The 14,853-nt window shown below is 43.0% G+C and overlaps 2 protein-coding genes across 8 annotated transcripts in view; both read right to left on the bottom strand.

Moving 5' to 3' along the window:
- Window positions 1-4,317: 4,317 nt before the first annotated feature.
- On the bottom strand, window positions 4,318-11,789 carry S1PR1 (sphingosine-1-phosphate receptor 1). Of its 2 annotated transcripts, XM_005482028.4 has the most exons (3): window positions 11,771-11,789; window positions 11,155-11,247; window positions 4,318-7,113 (listed from the first exon to the last, which is right to left on the bottom strand). In XM_005482028.4, the coding sequence occupies exon 3, from the start codon at window positions 6,979-6,981 to the stop codon at window positions 5,842-5,844; it is 1,140 nt and encodes a 379-aa protein (XP_005482085.1). In that variant the 5' UTR covers window positions 6,982-7,113; window positions 11,155-11,247; window positions 11,771-11,789; the 3' UTR covers window positions 4,318-5,841. The 2 variants fall into 2 exon arrangements, with proteins under 2 accessions (XP_005482085.1, XP_074402274.1); XM_074546173.1 differs by lacking the exons at window positions 11,155-11,247; window positions 11,771-11,789 and adding an exon at window positions 8,320-8,477.
- Window positions 11,790-11,856: 67 nt separating this feature from the next.
- LOC102065696 (putative oxidoreductase ZK1290.5) overlaps window positions 11,857-14,853 on the bottom strand; it is a 45,326-nt gene continuing 42,329 nt past the window's right edge. For 4 of the 6 annotated variants that reach the window (XR_012581376.1, XM_074546176.1, XM_074546179.1 and 1 more), the window contains one exon: window positions 12,390-12,660. The gene's annotated coding sequence lies outside the window, so the exon portion shown is untranslated. Of the gene's footprint in view, window positions 11,989-12,389; window positions 12,661-13,101; window positions 13,197-14,853 lie in introns of those variants that run through there. The other 2 variants (XR_012581375.1, XM_074546178.1) reach the window with 2 other exon arrangements.

Raw genomic sequence — 14,853 nt, 5'->3', positions numbered from 1 at the left:
TTCACTTGTAAACATCCCTGTGTGTTTATTAGACATATCTCTCTGTGGGAGGGTTCATGAAACCTTGCCCAGAGCTGCTCAGGAAAGAATTACAGATCTAAGGATAGAGTTCACAAGTGAAAATTCTCAAAATCATCAGCTTTGTGTCTGCATTACCACAGAGGATTCCTTCATTTCAAGTGGAAAATATCATGGTGTAGTCCAACTCCCTCCCCCAGCAATCCAAAATTATGCCTGAAACCTGTTCTTCCATATACTCTCAAACACAATCTTGTGCCAAATACAATTTTTTACATAATGAAAATTGTTATTGCACATGCTGTGTCACCATATAAATTCTATTTTTGTTGCTTAAAGTAATTCACACCCTCACCTTCACATTATTCAGCTCTGGCTGCTCAGTGTGGGCAAGAATTTGTCTGAGACAGTATTCCAGCAATTCACACCACTATCCTGCTAAGTCAAGAAGTCTTGGCTTATGCCAAGTGTTTCTGTGTTTGAGAGCAAAGCTACCTTTAGCAGACAGCTCAGGTTGGGACCTGTAAATGTCAGCTGTCAGCTGTGGTTCACACCAGATTTTCCCCAGGTAGTGAAACAGTGTTCATCCATGATTTCACAAAGCCCAGCAGATTATTTTAACCCAGTATTTATTTGGTGATTTCCCTCTAGCCTGTGTTTTCCAAATGTCCATTTGTTTTCAGAACTGTGCATTTGGTATTTTAATCCCACTTTTAGCTGAGTAGAGTGATTCGGAATAAACACTGCAATTGCTACGGATGCATCTTAATATTTTATAGGTTTGGGTCACACACATTTCTGACAGGCTGTTTTTATGTACCATGCACTTAAAAATGGGTCTTGTCCAAGTGATCATTCCCAAAAGCTCAAAATAAATATTGCCCTTTGTACCAGGTTTGCATGATGTGGTTGCTGCCCCAGGCTCAGTGGAAGGTTCACAGAGGGTTGACAGAGCTATGTGAGCTCTGCTTTATTAGGACTTTTCCAAGCTGGAGCATTCCTGGGTGTGGCTGAGGGATTTCCTGCCTTTTGTCCTGTGGAGGTAGCACGGAAGCTCCAAGTGCAAGGAAACACTTCCCGCTCAGCTGCCGAGCGGGGCTGCTCGGCAGAGGAAGGGCCCGGGCAGCACCGAGGGCTTGGGGAGCTCCCATACAATGTTGTATTGTACATGCACAAATATCTGCTCTGCTGCCCTGGTACAATGCTTCAAAACCTGACACACAAGCATTGAGTCATCTTGGTGCTGCAGGGGATATGGTCCTTAACATCGTCATTCTCTTCAGTGGATCACCTAAGTGTACACTAATTACATTCCAAATTTACAAAAAAACTCACACCAAACCAAACCAACCAACCAACCAAACCAACAAAACCCCACAAACACACCCAGTCTTTTGGATAATACTGTAATTTATACTGGCTGATTGGCTTCCAGGTTTGTCTAAATTCTTATTTAATCACAAAACTTGTACAAGTTACTGTGCCACATGCTCTTATAGCTTATATGTGCAGAGTGGATTCAATGACTGTTAATTACCATAGAAAATCCTCTGCATAGAGTAATAGTTGAATGGAGATTTTGTGACCCTATGCAATTCTTGTTAACTGTGTAAAATGAAATAAGGATCTATCACAATAAATCAGATGATAGCTAATGAGCAAACTCTTTCAATCTGTAAATAGAAAGATTTGATTAGAAAAGTGTGAAATTACAGGAACTTAAATTATGTGGATTTTGTTTAGGATTTCTTTGTTTGCTTCTTAAATCTTGACACTCTTGTTCTATTGAATTAATCTCCTTTTCAAAAGAAAAAAAAAAACAACTAAACATATGGGGAATTATTGAAATACAATAGATGTTTTCTGGCAAACTTCAGAAGCCTGGGGAATTTCCAGCGTTTCAGAGCTGAGCAGGTTACATAGCTCTAGTTTGCGTACCCATGATTTTGAATGCTTTGTCAGTTTGACCCTTTTTACATCATCTGATAATGCCTCATCCCATACAAAATGCAATCAGTATTGAGATCTTCTGGGCCAGATTAGGAATTAAGGAATGTTACAGTTGGGCAATTCTTAGACGACAGGATAAAATAAGGATGGATAACAGTATTTTTACACATTTCTGTTCCCTATTTTAGTCCTGGCAGCCTGTGGTGTACAGGAAGCCCAAGGTTAGTTCCAGCTGAGTGGTCCATGAGGCATTCCAGCTGCAGCTCCTCTCTTGCTCAATATGCAGCCTGCTATACCTGGCTCTCACACAGAATACCTGGGCAGGGAGTTGCCAGGGAAGTCACAGACAGATTTTATGATAATTTTCTATCCCTGTTCTATTCCTTGCACTGGAAGAACAGCAAGGAAAAAGAATAAACATCAAAGGACCAGGTTGCTCTGAATAATTCAGGCTATTGTATTTCACGTAGACGTTGGGTATAATGCACCTTTTCAGTTCTGAGTTCATTTTCTCTGCCTGTTTGTCACATGGCCATCACCAGGACAAAGCTGCATGCCCTTTCCAGGCACACAGAAGGCAGCCCAGGGCTCAGAAGGGTGCTTTCTACACTGCAGCCTCAAAACTGTGTGGTATCTCTGGCATAACCTGCTGGTGTATGGGAATGCATGGCCATGGCTGAGGAGCTGCAGGACAAAATGGCTTTTTCATTTTTTTCACCTTACTGGTATTAATACTGTTATTTTATTACAGCTATTATTGCCTGAACAAATCTTGTCTACTTGCATGTGAAGTGTCTGTGGAGGAAGCAGATTTCAGTCACCATGACCAGGAGTGTAGGAAATGCTTCCGATGGCCCAGTGCCACACTCTAGGGTGTGCACCTTTTACTGCATGCATTACGTAGGGCTTTGAGTTCCCTCCCAGAACTGGGCTCCCATCACACAGGCACCTCCACAGGGGAAACTGTCATTTTCCACAAAGGCACACAGTGCTTAGATGAGATAAGCAAGGGATACAGAAACACCAGGAAGGGAAGGGAAATGACTCACCTGTGGTTATCAGTTCCTAGTACAGAAATGGGGTGGTAGTCACAAGGGGTCAGTGGCACCGTGCTGTGATGACACAACTCAGCCCTTGTCACAGGATCTCAGATGTGTGGGACAAACAACATTAATGCCTGCAAGGCTTCAGGAGCAGAAGGGTCCCAGTCCCTCAGATAAAAACACCCCTACAAATTCAGATGTCCCTGTGCATTGCCTCATCCCTGTACATTGCATTTATTTACTTATTGGTAGCACAAGGGTTTAACTTGGGCTTCCATGGTTTTATACATTTTCGTTGCTCTGCACAGAAGTGACTTTATCCCTGGGACAAAGCAGTGCTTTCCCTCATGACTGTCAGCAGCCAGGGTAAACCATCCCTGCCCAAATGAAGGCCTGAGCCAAGAGACATTTTATCTTGTGCACAAATACAGATTTGACGCTTTTTTCAGCCCTGCTCAGGTCACTATTTAAAAGGCTAGGAAGTGAGCACACATGAAATCATTCCTTCCATACAGGCAGACAGATGGAGAGAAATTCCAGCCTGCTTCCACTCTTTTGTCTTCAGGGCATTTTTGGAATTTCCTTCAGGAAGTGAGGTTATGACCCAGAGCCTTCCTCGGTGAGTAGACTCTCATTTCCCACAGTCAGCCCTGCACAGCGATGACATACAGTACGAGAAGGTGAGGTTTATCTTCACTCTCCAACTGCATCCGGTACGGGCTCCATGGAACTTAAAAGTAATTCTGAGAGGGAACGGCCACTGGAAAGGAAATGGAAGTCAAACCTTTGGGAGAAGTAAGGCAGTGTCTGTTCAGCGACACTGCCACGGCCTTCGCTGGCAGACCCAACAGAGCTGCAGCGCTCACGCAGCTGAGCCACCATCCTGTGTTTCATAAACTTCCTTGACATTTGCAATAGGCTGAGAATTGAACTTATGGATTATGTTGGTGATACAAGTGAATTACTTCACTTTTCTACTCTAGGCAGTCATGGTAAAACTAGCAACTGTCTGGTTTTCCTTCTGTTTGTACTTCATAGGCTGTCTCAGGAGAACTGCTCTTGTAGAGATTCTTCTAGTGGCATTTCAACCATACAGCACATGCTGACAAGAAAGTTATAGTTTAAAATTAGTTTTGTATTTTACATAATCCTGTGACATTACACGTTATGTCCCTACAGAATGGACTTAGTCCCAGCATGTACTAAAATCGAGGAATTCTTTCACCAACTTCTGTGGAAACCACACATGGCATGAAACCATGAAACCACCACAACAGTACAAAACTGCTAGTAATCTGATAATAGACTCATTTAAAAAATCAGTTTATTAATGTTTAGAAGTCAATAAAGCTATGTGCAAATTGAACAATAAAAGTCAGAAACATTTTAAATACTATTTTTTAAACCAGAAAAAAAACCCCAACAGTTTAATTGCACTGGAAATTTTACTACAAAGGCAATACATTTTCTTTACAAAATACCAGTCCTAGGAGTTGCTGATGACTGTAGATAAGTCAATTGCTTTCAGCTATCCCAGATATACCACATTTGTTATAGTAACACTCTAGGCGCATGAAGACTCCTGTATCTTATTTACATTATACACATTCAACCCCATTAGCACAGGTTAGAAAAATAGAGAAGTAAAAATGATGCTGTAAAACAAATACATTCAATTTAATAACAAGTACTTCTTCCATGATAAAATACAGACATCTTTGCTGAAATTATAAACATTAATAAAATGTGCCAAAATGTATTGCATTTTGTTATGGAAGTGCATTTATCTATAGTCATTTCACTTCAACTTTCTTTTTATTTTTTCTGAAACCCGACGTACTCTTTTCTGATTTTCCAACTGATCCTTACTTTTGGAAAGACTGTGAAACTGACACTGAAATACCCCTTCAGTTTTTAGCTCTTCTTACTTAGGCAAAAATCCCACTGTTGTCAATAGTATTTTTTACTATTTTGTAGACGTTCAAGTCATCTTGAAGAGAAATGATATTTAGTTCTTTCTTGCATTTTTCATGATAATGCAGTTTAATGCTATAGAATAAAAAGGCAATCAAAATATGGGGCCAAATGCCCCTCTGAGCTACTCCATTAAGTCTGACGCAGCCAATGGAATTGTACAGGCGAAAGTAACTGCAGAATCTAACTTGTGGTCTTCAAACGTAATACAGACTGACAGCAAAAATTCACAGCTATGATCTTATTAAGTAAAACCCCAAGAGCTTTGGACTCTGCAAACAAACCCTTATGACTTAACTAAAAGCTCTGCAAAATGATGCCAATTATGGTTGTATGTGGTCTAAGTTATATTTGTGTGATCTCCTTCCATGTTATGTCCTAAACAAACACACTTCTTACCAACGGTACCAGAGCCACCACTAAATTCAGTACAGAAAGATCTTTGTGTCAGTGGTTTGCTGTGAAGAGAAAAAACTTCACATTCTTCTCACAGGGGAAAAAAAAAAAGATTCATTCTCCCTTTCCCTCCTCCCCCTCTCTCTTTCTCTCACACACACCAGGCATCATTTCACCAAGGCATCAGTCTTTCAGAGTTACTAAGGAGATTTCAGGATATGAATGCGCCTGACAATCCTGAGCTGCCTCAGCGCAAAGACAAAACATGCTCCAGGGAAAAAGATTTTCAAGCCAGAACAGTGTGTCCCATTTCTTGAACTCCAGCCTCGCAAGTGCACCGTTTGCCTCGTTAGAACTAATGCTACTTGCTCACTCAGCCCAACGCTGCTGCTGTGAGCAGGAGGCGTCCCAGCTCCCTGATTTCAGAGGAAGACTCTGAAATACACCCCCATGGTTATTCCTAAGAAGATGAGGTAACATTGCCCGAAGACATGATGGTTTCAGGATGGTCACCGTCCTCCTTCTGTGGGTGTGAGGAGTTGTCAGACTTACTCCGGCTGAACTCCATGCCCCCAATGATTGGCCGTTTGAATTTGGTCCCAGAATCTGCTGGGGGACATGTGCAGCAGCACAAAATCTTGATGAAAGCCCTCCGCATCTCCTTGTTTGTCAAGGTGTAGATGATGGGGTTCGTGGCTGAATTGAGCACGGCCAGTACTAAGAAATACTCTGCTTTATAGAGGATTGGGCAGGTCTTCACTTTGCACCCCACATCCAGTAAAAGGAGGATGAACAGAGGAGCCCAGCAGGCAATGAAGACACTCAGGACTATGATCACTGTCTTGAGCAAGGCTAGTGACTTTTCTGAGCTCCTGGTAGCTTTGGTAATGTTTTTCCGAAATGTCAGCCTGCGGCTCCTAGTCCTCACCATGGAGTAGATCCTGCAGTAGAGGACCACAATAGACAACAAAAGGCCAGTGAAAACGGTTGTGCAAAAGAGAATATAGTGCTTGTGGTAGAGAGGCAGCACGGTGGAGCAGTTGTACAAGAGGGTCTTGCAGTTCCAGCCCATGATCGGGAGCCCCCCAAGGATGGCAGAGATGACCCAGCACGCACTGATCAGCAAGAAGGAGCGGAAGCTGTTGCTGCCATTGTGGAGTTTCATTTTCAGCATGGTGATGTATCTCTCAATGGCAATGGCCAACAAGCTGAACACAGAAGCTGACAAGGCAACAAACATGCTGCCTTCTCTTACAAACCACTGGTTGGGGGTCAGGCTGTAGGTTTTGTGTCCAGATAGCAGGAGGTTGGCAGTGTAAGCCACACCAGCCAGCAAGTCTGAAAGAGCTAAGTTTCCAATGAAATAGTACATGGGTCTGTGAAACTTCTTGGTTTTCCAGATGGTAAGCAAGACAAAAATGTTCTCTAAGATTATAAAGCAGCAAATGATGATAAAAACCACCGACGTCACTTTAATTCCAGTGTCCACACTCTCATTTAGCTTTCCTGTGTAATTATAATGCTCTTTGATGACATAGTTGACATCAGTGTTGGTGGGGTTGCTGGTGACCTTCTGCGGGGCAGTGGTGCCGGAGTTCATGGTGCCTGGCTGGGGACTGCTCCCCCAGCGGCCACCGGATGGTGACGCCGACCGCAAACCCGGTGGCTGCCCCGCAGCTCCTTGGCCCCACAGCCTGCCCGGCACTGCTGCACGGCCTCACAAACTGCAGCCCTGAGAACAAGAGGCACAAAACCCACACTTAAAAGAAAGGAAGACAAATAGTGTAGCAAATGCTAAAGGGTTTAAAATAATCTGCTGTTTTAACTGTGCATCAGAGTCATAAATGTATTCACACATGAATCAGTTTCATTCAGCTGGTAAAATATGTTTAAAAGGTGGTTAGGCATATTCAGTAGGTAAAGCTAATAAGACAAAAAAAGTTCTGTCATGCAGAACTGAACAAGTTGGAGTCAGCAAGGACTCTATTACTTCCAACACAAAAGATCTCAAAGCTCCCCAGCACTAAGTTCTAGTGTTTTTTCTTCAGTGGGAAATGCAATAGCAGAGATTAAAAAAGAGAAAGGGCTTGCTTGATTAGATTTAACTGTAAATGTATGAAAGTCTGTATAGAAATTACTTGACAGAAGACCCGTATTCTTCTCCATTAATAAAGTCTGAATACACTTTGGAAGGGGGTAGTTATGCAATTTACTGATGCCATCTCAAACAGTGGTAAATTCACTGATGTAAATATAAACAACAGATCATCTCAAAGCTGTAAACAGGTAAGGAGTGCCCTTGCTAAATACAAGTAAGAATATACTTTACAAAACCCACAGCAGTAAAAAGTTTAGAAAAACAAGAAAAATACGGAATTAAGCTGGAGAGCAAGCCCATTCCATCGGTCTGAAACAAAGAATGTCAAAAAAAACCCTTGCATTTAAATAACTCGTATGGCAAGCTTTTGAAATTGGCATAATTAAGGAATACGCATACAGAGGAAACCCTCTTTACACATAAAGGTTTCGTAGTGGACATTTAAAAAGAATTAAACACATAATATCACGCAAGGAAAGAAGAACAAGAAGATTTGCTAAACTACAGCCCAAGCAGGGCAAAGCAGTGGGTTCGGCTCCCCGCACCATTCCCGGGCTCCAGTCCGCATCGCTCCCGGACATAAAACTCCCACCGCTCCTGTCCCGCACGGCTCCGGGGCTCAGCCCGCGCCGCTCCGGCCCCGCTCCGGTCCCCAGCGCGCGTGGCTCCCGGCCCGCACCGCCTCCGCTGCCCGCGGCACGCAGCCGGTGTCCAGGTGGCCTCTTCCCCACCTCTCCTGTTTTGTTTCGTGGCCCCGGGGGTCGCGCCGAGCGGGGACCGCAGCGCTGGGGCCGGGGGCGTCCGCGCGGTGCGGGGAGTGCGCGGCTCCCCGAGCCTTACCTCGCTCAAGCGCGGCGCGGAGCCCAGACCGGCCCCGCACATCTTGCGTGCCCGCGGAGCAACTCCGGTGGGCGGGCTGGGGGGTTTGGTGGTTTTAATATTTCTGCAGCTGTTGCCCAGCCCTTCCTATCCCTCCTCCCAGCCCGGCCCTGCCCCGTCCCGCCCGCCGGGGCGTGAGCAGCCGCGGGCGCTGGCTGCCTGGCTGGCACACGAAGGCGCGGGCGCGAAGAAGTCCCCCGCGGGACCCCCTCGCCCTGCCGGCCGGGGGATGCAGGGAGGGCTCCAGCCGTCCCTGACCTGGGAGCTGCCGCCTCCCGGCACCGGGCGCGCCCGGCATTCCGGGGAAGGAGGTGCTGGCACGGCCCGGCCGGCTCCGAGCACGCTCCTGCGCCTGGCGGGGCGCCGGGGGCAGCTTCGCGCCCGCCCGGCTTCTTGCCCCCCGAGTAGGCCCAGAACGGCCATGGCCAAAGGCAGCATCCCGTATGCTACCTCAGCTCTCCCTCTTCTCTTCCAGGACTGTGTAAGTCATGTTTAAGGAAACACCTGGAAGAAGCTCTTCCATGTTCTCACTACAACCAAGGTGTGTTTTTGCCGTGGCAGGCCCGGTGGCTGCCACCCGCACTCCTGGCCTGCAGGTGACTCACCAGCGGCTCCCCCCGGAATCGGTGTTGGTGTTTCCACATGAAAAAACCACAAACAAACAAACAAACAAAATCAAAAAACCCCAACCCAAAAACTAAAAACCCCAAACCCCAAAACTCTGTTTAGAGGATGTTGTAAAACAACTGTTTGAAAGTACAAAGAAAAGATTTTTTATGAATTTTTTCAGAAACAAAATTGGCAAGGGCAACTACTTAACACTCTTTTAAAAGAATATATTGTATATTCTTTTTAAAAGAAAAACCACTTTTGGTGTATGTGAAATGCCAGCTCTGGTGTATTCTACTGTTGCACTTGCTGCAAAAATATTCCTCTTCCTTCCTTGCTCTGCTCTTGTTAACTCCAAATTGAAATGTAAAAGAATATCACAGTAGGCCAAAGCACAATATATTGAGTCTTCCAGTTTAAAGCATTTTGCCCATCAATTAGCTGTAGCAGTTGTTATGGGGAAAAGACAGCACAAGTATTCTACCCTCAGGAAGAGGGTCCCCTTATTTATGCTAATAGTCACGCTTCAATTGCTCCACCTCTCCCAGAATGACTCAGATAAATTACAGTGGCAAACAGACATTTACTCTTCTACCACAAAGCTAGAAACTTAAAAAGATATTTATCCTCCTGAGAGCCTGGAGAAAAATGCAGCCGTTAAGTCACAACTGTCAGAAAAGGCACATGAGATAAATCATGCTTGAGGTTGACATATGTATCCCCTGCAACTGCCCAACATACCCCAGGATATTTCAAGCTTTCCCCCTTATTTATCTAATACATAGAAAAAACTAAATAAAAGTGCATTCATTAGGCATTTTCTTCTAGGAAATAATTCTCACATAATTTTAAGTAAGAGGAACATATTAAAGGAACATGCTTTAATTAAAGGACAGAATGATTCACGGTTTCATTAGTCAGATGTGCAGGCTTTGATGTCCAGGCTATTGGTTACCAGCTGAGAGGATACCAGCTCAGAGATGTGACACCCAGCAAATTGTCAGAGGCTGTGTAGAATCACAGAACCATAGAATGGTTTGGGTTGGAATGGACCTTAAAGATCACCCAGTTCCTATTCCGTTGCCATGGGCAGGAATAGGAACTGGGTGATCTTTAAGGTCCATTAAAGATCAACCTTTCACTAGGCCAGGATGCTCAAAGCCCCATTCAACCTAGCCTTGAACACTTCCAGGGATGGGCACATCCACCCTTTCTTTGGGCAACCTGTTCCAGGGCCTCACCACCCTCACAGCAGACATTCTTATCAATATTGAAATTAAGCCCACACTCTTTCAGTTTGAAGCCACTCTCTCGGCCTGACACTACATGCTCTTGTAAAAAGTCCCTTTCCAGGTTTCTTGTAGGGCCTCCTTTATAGACTTAAGCACCACAAGAAAGTAATCCCAGAGCCTTCTTTTCTCCAGACTGAACAAAGCCAGCTCAGCCTTTCCTCATAAGAGGTTCTCCATAAGAGATCATTATTTGCATCTTTCCCCTGGACCTGCTCTGACCATGTTTGGTCCATGTCTTTCCTGTGCTGAGAATCCCAGAGCTGGACACAGCACTGCAAGTAGGGTCTGGCCAGAGCAGGGCAGAGGGGCAGAATCCCCTTCCTTGAGCTGTTGCCCACACTCCTTATGGTGCAGCCTAGGGTACAATTGGCTTTCTGGGCTGCATTGCAGGGTCATGTCCAGCCTCTTATCTACCAGCACCCCCAAGTCCTTCACCTCTGCTTCTCTCAGCCTCAAGGAGTTGCCCCAATCCAGGTGCAGCACTGGGCAAAATATGCAGGCAATTTCAGTTCCATTCTGAAAGCTGGACACTTGTATCACAAAAAGCTTCATTAAACTTAGACAACCACACGCATTTACAGCCTTCTTGACGTTTTGGCAGTGAGGAAACTGAAATATAGCTTCACTCCTCACAGGAAAATGGAGCCAGATCAGCTGGATTTGCACTGAAGGCTGTCTAAAGCCTCAGAGAAGATAGGTTTACATGGCTCAACTGCACAGGTTCTAACCTGCTTACAAGGGCCAAAACACAAACACGGGACTCAGGCTGGTCCAGCCAACTCTACCAAAACTGTAGTAGCTGGCAAGTATTTAGCAAGGGGGTTTACACCAGGGTTACCCTCCAGCCTCACCCAGAGAACAAGCCACCAACAGAATGAGAACTCTTTCTCAGTACCTCTCCAACTGCCTCGTTCACTGATAAGGAAGCTTGCACTCCTACTACAGAAATCCAGTGTATACATGGCTCCTTTGAGAACTCTGGAATTGCCTATGGTCAGAAAAAGGAGAAAGAACAACACAGTGTTACTCATGCATTTCAGAAATAACCAGAATGCAGGTCTCTGTCAAATGCCAGCAGGAAGGCTGCACATATCAGGACACCAAACTGACACAAAACAGATGCCTCACCTGGCTAAACTGGTTAAAAAAAATGTTCTGCACCATGTCTACTAGCATCAAGAGACAGACACATTTTTCACTGGGATCTGAGTATGTAAATGCTCTTACGTAGCTTTCAGGATGAGCAGAAACTCCCATTTTAGGGAATGTCATGAACAACAAACTAATACTGTGCGGCAGCCAAAGTTCTTGTGGAACTTCCAGTGACAGCTTAGTGTGGTAGGGATTGCAGAAACCTGGCTAGTCACAGAGCAATTTCCTTGCAGGAAAATGCTTTGATCTTGTCAGAAAAGAAGCTGTAAGCTGGGGTCCACCCAATGCCTGCATATCAAAAGACTGGTGGCCTCTGACATCTCCAGACCAAACTCTCCCAGTGCAGCTGGACAACTCACAATTGCATCAGAGGAGTGTCTGAACACTATCCATCTTGAAAAGATAGTGACAATCCCTGTGAGAGAGATTAGCAAAGGATTTTTCTCCAACACGTCATTCTTCTGCATTTTTCAAAAGTCTTTGTCCATATAAGCAAAAACTACTTTTATTCATCCTGATGCAACTTAGTCACAAAGGGAGTCATTCCTCTATGAAGTGCTGGGTCATGAAAGGAAATCTGTGAAACAGTACCAGAGTGCAAGATTGGTCACCAAGAAAATACCAAGAATGGCCTGCAGAATCCCTCAAAATTCTCATGACTAGAAGAAATAAAAAAGTCAAATTCATTATTCTGCTGCAATCCCTGAACAAACATTCCATATTTTGAATCACTCATCAAGATTTACATGCATTGTAGCATGCTGTTACGTGCCTTCAAAATCTGTAAGAAAAATAATATGCCTAATTAATGTGTTCAAATGGGTTCAAATGACACCTTAAATGAAGTACATGCAGGCAGAAAAAAATTGTAATACTGTGAGATAACTCAACCCATACTGGGAGACTATACCAGAAAGTTCTAAGAGAGCAGAGAAAACACTGAAAGTATTTCTGTATCTGTAAGAAAGCTACAAAGACTAAATTAAATTATTTTATTCATTTGTTACATAAGAGTAACTACAAACCATTTATACTGATTCTTGAGTATACTGAGTACCTAAGAGAACAATTCAGATTTATTGTTCAGTTTAAAATTAATCAATGTTCCAGTTACATTGCTTTTCCAGTTTAGAACAATCTGGTTTTAAATTATTCTTTCCACAGGGAATACATTAGATAAATTAATTTTCTGTTGTTATTCAGTGTTCAAAAATTTCATTTCTTCTTTCCTCAGATTAGAATCAAAAACCTGGTTAGGGGGGAAAAAAATTCATTAGAACATTGCAAAGATTAAAGCACACATACTTTTTCAGTATTAGTATTCTATAACTTAGATGGTCTGGTTTTAAGTTCTTGACATTGATAAATAATATTAATTAAATGGCTTTTTTGTTTAAAAAGGCAACTGTAAAAACTTTACTATATTCATTTTTGTGAGAATCTGCACTTTATTTTTAGTCCACTAAGCTGAACATATTATTAGGAAAAGCTCAAGTCTGAAGGGAAAGAATTGAAGAAGTTAAGAAATTGGCATGCAATAGTTTGCCTGGATATCATTGTTAACTGCCTTGGATTCAATCAGCAGCTGCAAGACCCACACCACCTTTATCCCCATTTTCAAAAGCATGGATTAACCACAGAGGTGTGAATATTATGCAGTTGGCTTGACCTAGTAGATTTGTGAACTTACCACTATTGCAGTTAATTTTCTACATTGGCTACTCAGAAAATAATGACTTGGAAGTCATGTTGGGGGGACAGGTGTGATAGAAACACTTCTGCAGCCTGATTTAAAAAAAAATAAATCCTGAATATTCACTTTAAAAACTCATTTACATTATTTTCCTAGGAAACATTCTCAGGTGCCTTCATCTCCAGTAATATAAGAGATGAAAACCAAAAATAAACAAGAAAAATAGGAGAGGGAGCTACTCAGAGTCAGGCAGGAAGCAACTTGGCTGCACAGAAAATGGCCTCACCCTTTCCACTGACTTTTAGTTTATATTTTTCTTTTCCTTATTTGTTTCAAGAGTTTCCTTCCATTAGGAGTCACAGAGCTCTTGCAGAGGCAGCTGACTGCATTTAGGTAGATAGCACTGATAAATTGCATCTTATTTTAAGTAATGGTTTATCTCAACTGAAAAGGAGTGTCCCAATCAGTCACTGCCATAAATGACATAATGATAGGGAAGAAAAAGTGCCTTCAGTTTTCTGGTGTATTCCCTGATCCTGTTGGCAAGGTGATGGGTTACAAAGATGAAATGGATGCATTGATGCATCCTGAAAAGGGTCACTGTAGAAAGGTGAACAGATTTTCTCTCTAGGGGAAGTTTGTTTTACAGAAATAAGAACAAGAGGAAGAATTTCAACCCTGGGGAAGAATTTGCATATAATTCCAAGAATTCACTTGAGGGATAAATTCTGAGTTTAAAACAAAACAAAATCTTACAAAATGAGCACCTCTAGGCTAACTGACCAAAGAAGAAATAAAAAACAGAAATAAACTTTCTGGGTTTGTATGTCCACCACTTTTATACCCTTCTGGTCTTCTATGTCTCTTACCATAAATTACTTCTCCCTGCTTGCTATTCCTAAATCTCATTAGTCTTCACTTGTTAATTCCTCATTAGTTGTCTCATTTCTTTGACCAATGCTGGGAGTACTTTAGAAAGGCTCATTTAGATGAGGTGGTGTGGACTTACTCTTCAGCAGCCTTTGCTTAAAAAGAAAATTATTACTGCCAGAGTAACCCCAATGTAGTTGTAGATAGGGGCACAAAATATGAATCCACTAAGTCTGTCTTTCCTTCTGCAACCTCACCAAAAGTAAAAGAGGACTTGCTCAATGATTCTAAATTTACATAATGTAAAACTTGTGATTACCACAGTCAAAGGAAGGGGCTTCAGTGATCTATCCCAAGGCCACAGGAGATAACAGGGTTTCAGTCTCTTGGGCAATTATAGCTTCTAACAGAAAACAATGGCTATTAGTGAGGCATAATGTGCAAAACTGCTCATCACACCGGGGAGAAAGATAGCTTGGTGAGCTGAGTCCCAGCACTTAAAACCTTGAGTCCTCTCAGATTACACCTCACTTAGTACATAGCTAAAATGAAACTCTTCTGTAGTTCTAAAGGCACTAATTGGCAGCAGTGAAAATTCTAGGAAAGATTACAAAATAATGAGAAAAAACCCACTAAAGAAAAAAGGCCTGAAACAACAATTTGCCCTGAATGTAGTTAGAAAAGTATCAGATTGAAACTGTAACCTGCCACAGCTTAAGAAGAATGCTTTTTTAGTAATACTGTTCCTGATTATTCCTCTCATTACTCACTGAACTGTTTAAGATAGCATGATCTAGCCTGAGAAAATCCTGGCTTGCCTTCCTTGCAAAAGCAGGTGCAGACATCAAAAACATTGTAAAATCTCTTTGACAGAAAGAA

This window comes from Zonotrichia albicollis, chromosome 8 (genome assembly GCF_047830755.1).
Source record: "Zonotrichia albicollis isolate bZonAlb1 chromosome 8, bZonAlb1.hap1, whole genome shotgun sequence".
NCBI classification, from domain to species: domain Eukaryota; kingdom Metazoa; phylum Chordata; class Aves; order Passeriformes; family Passerellidae; genus Zonotrichia; species Zonotrichia albicollis.
Note: the sequence above shows the minus strand (reverse complement) of the source record. Positions and strands in the feature narration are given on the sequence as shown.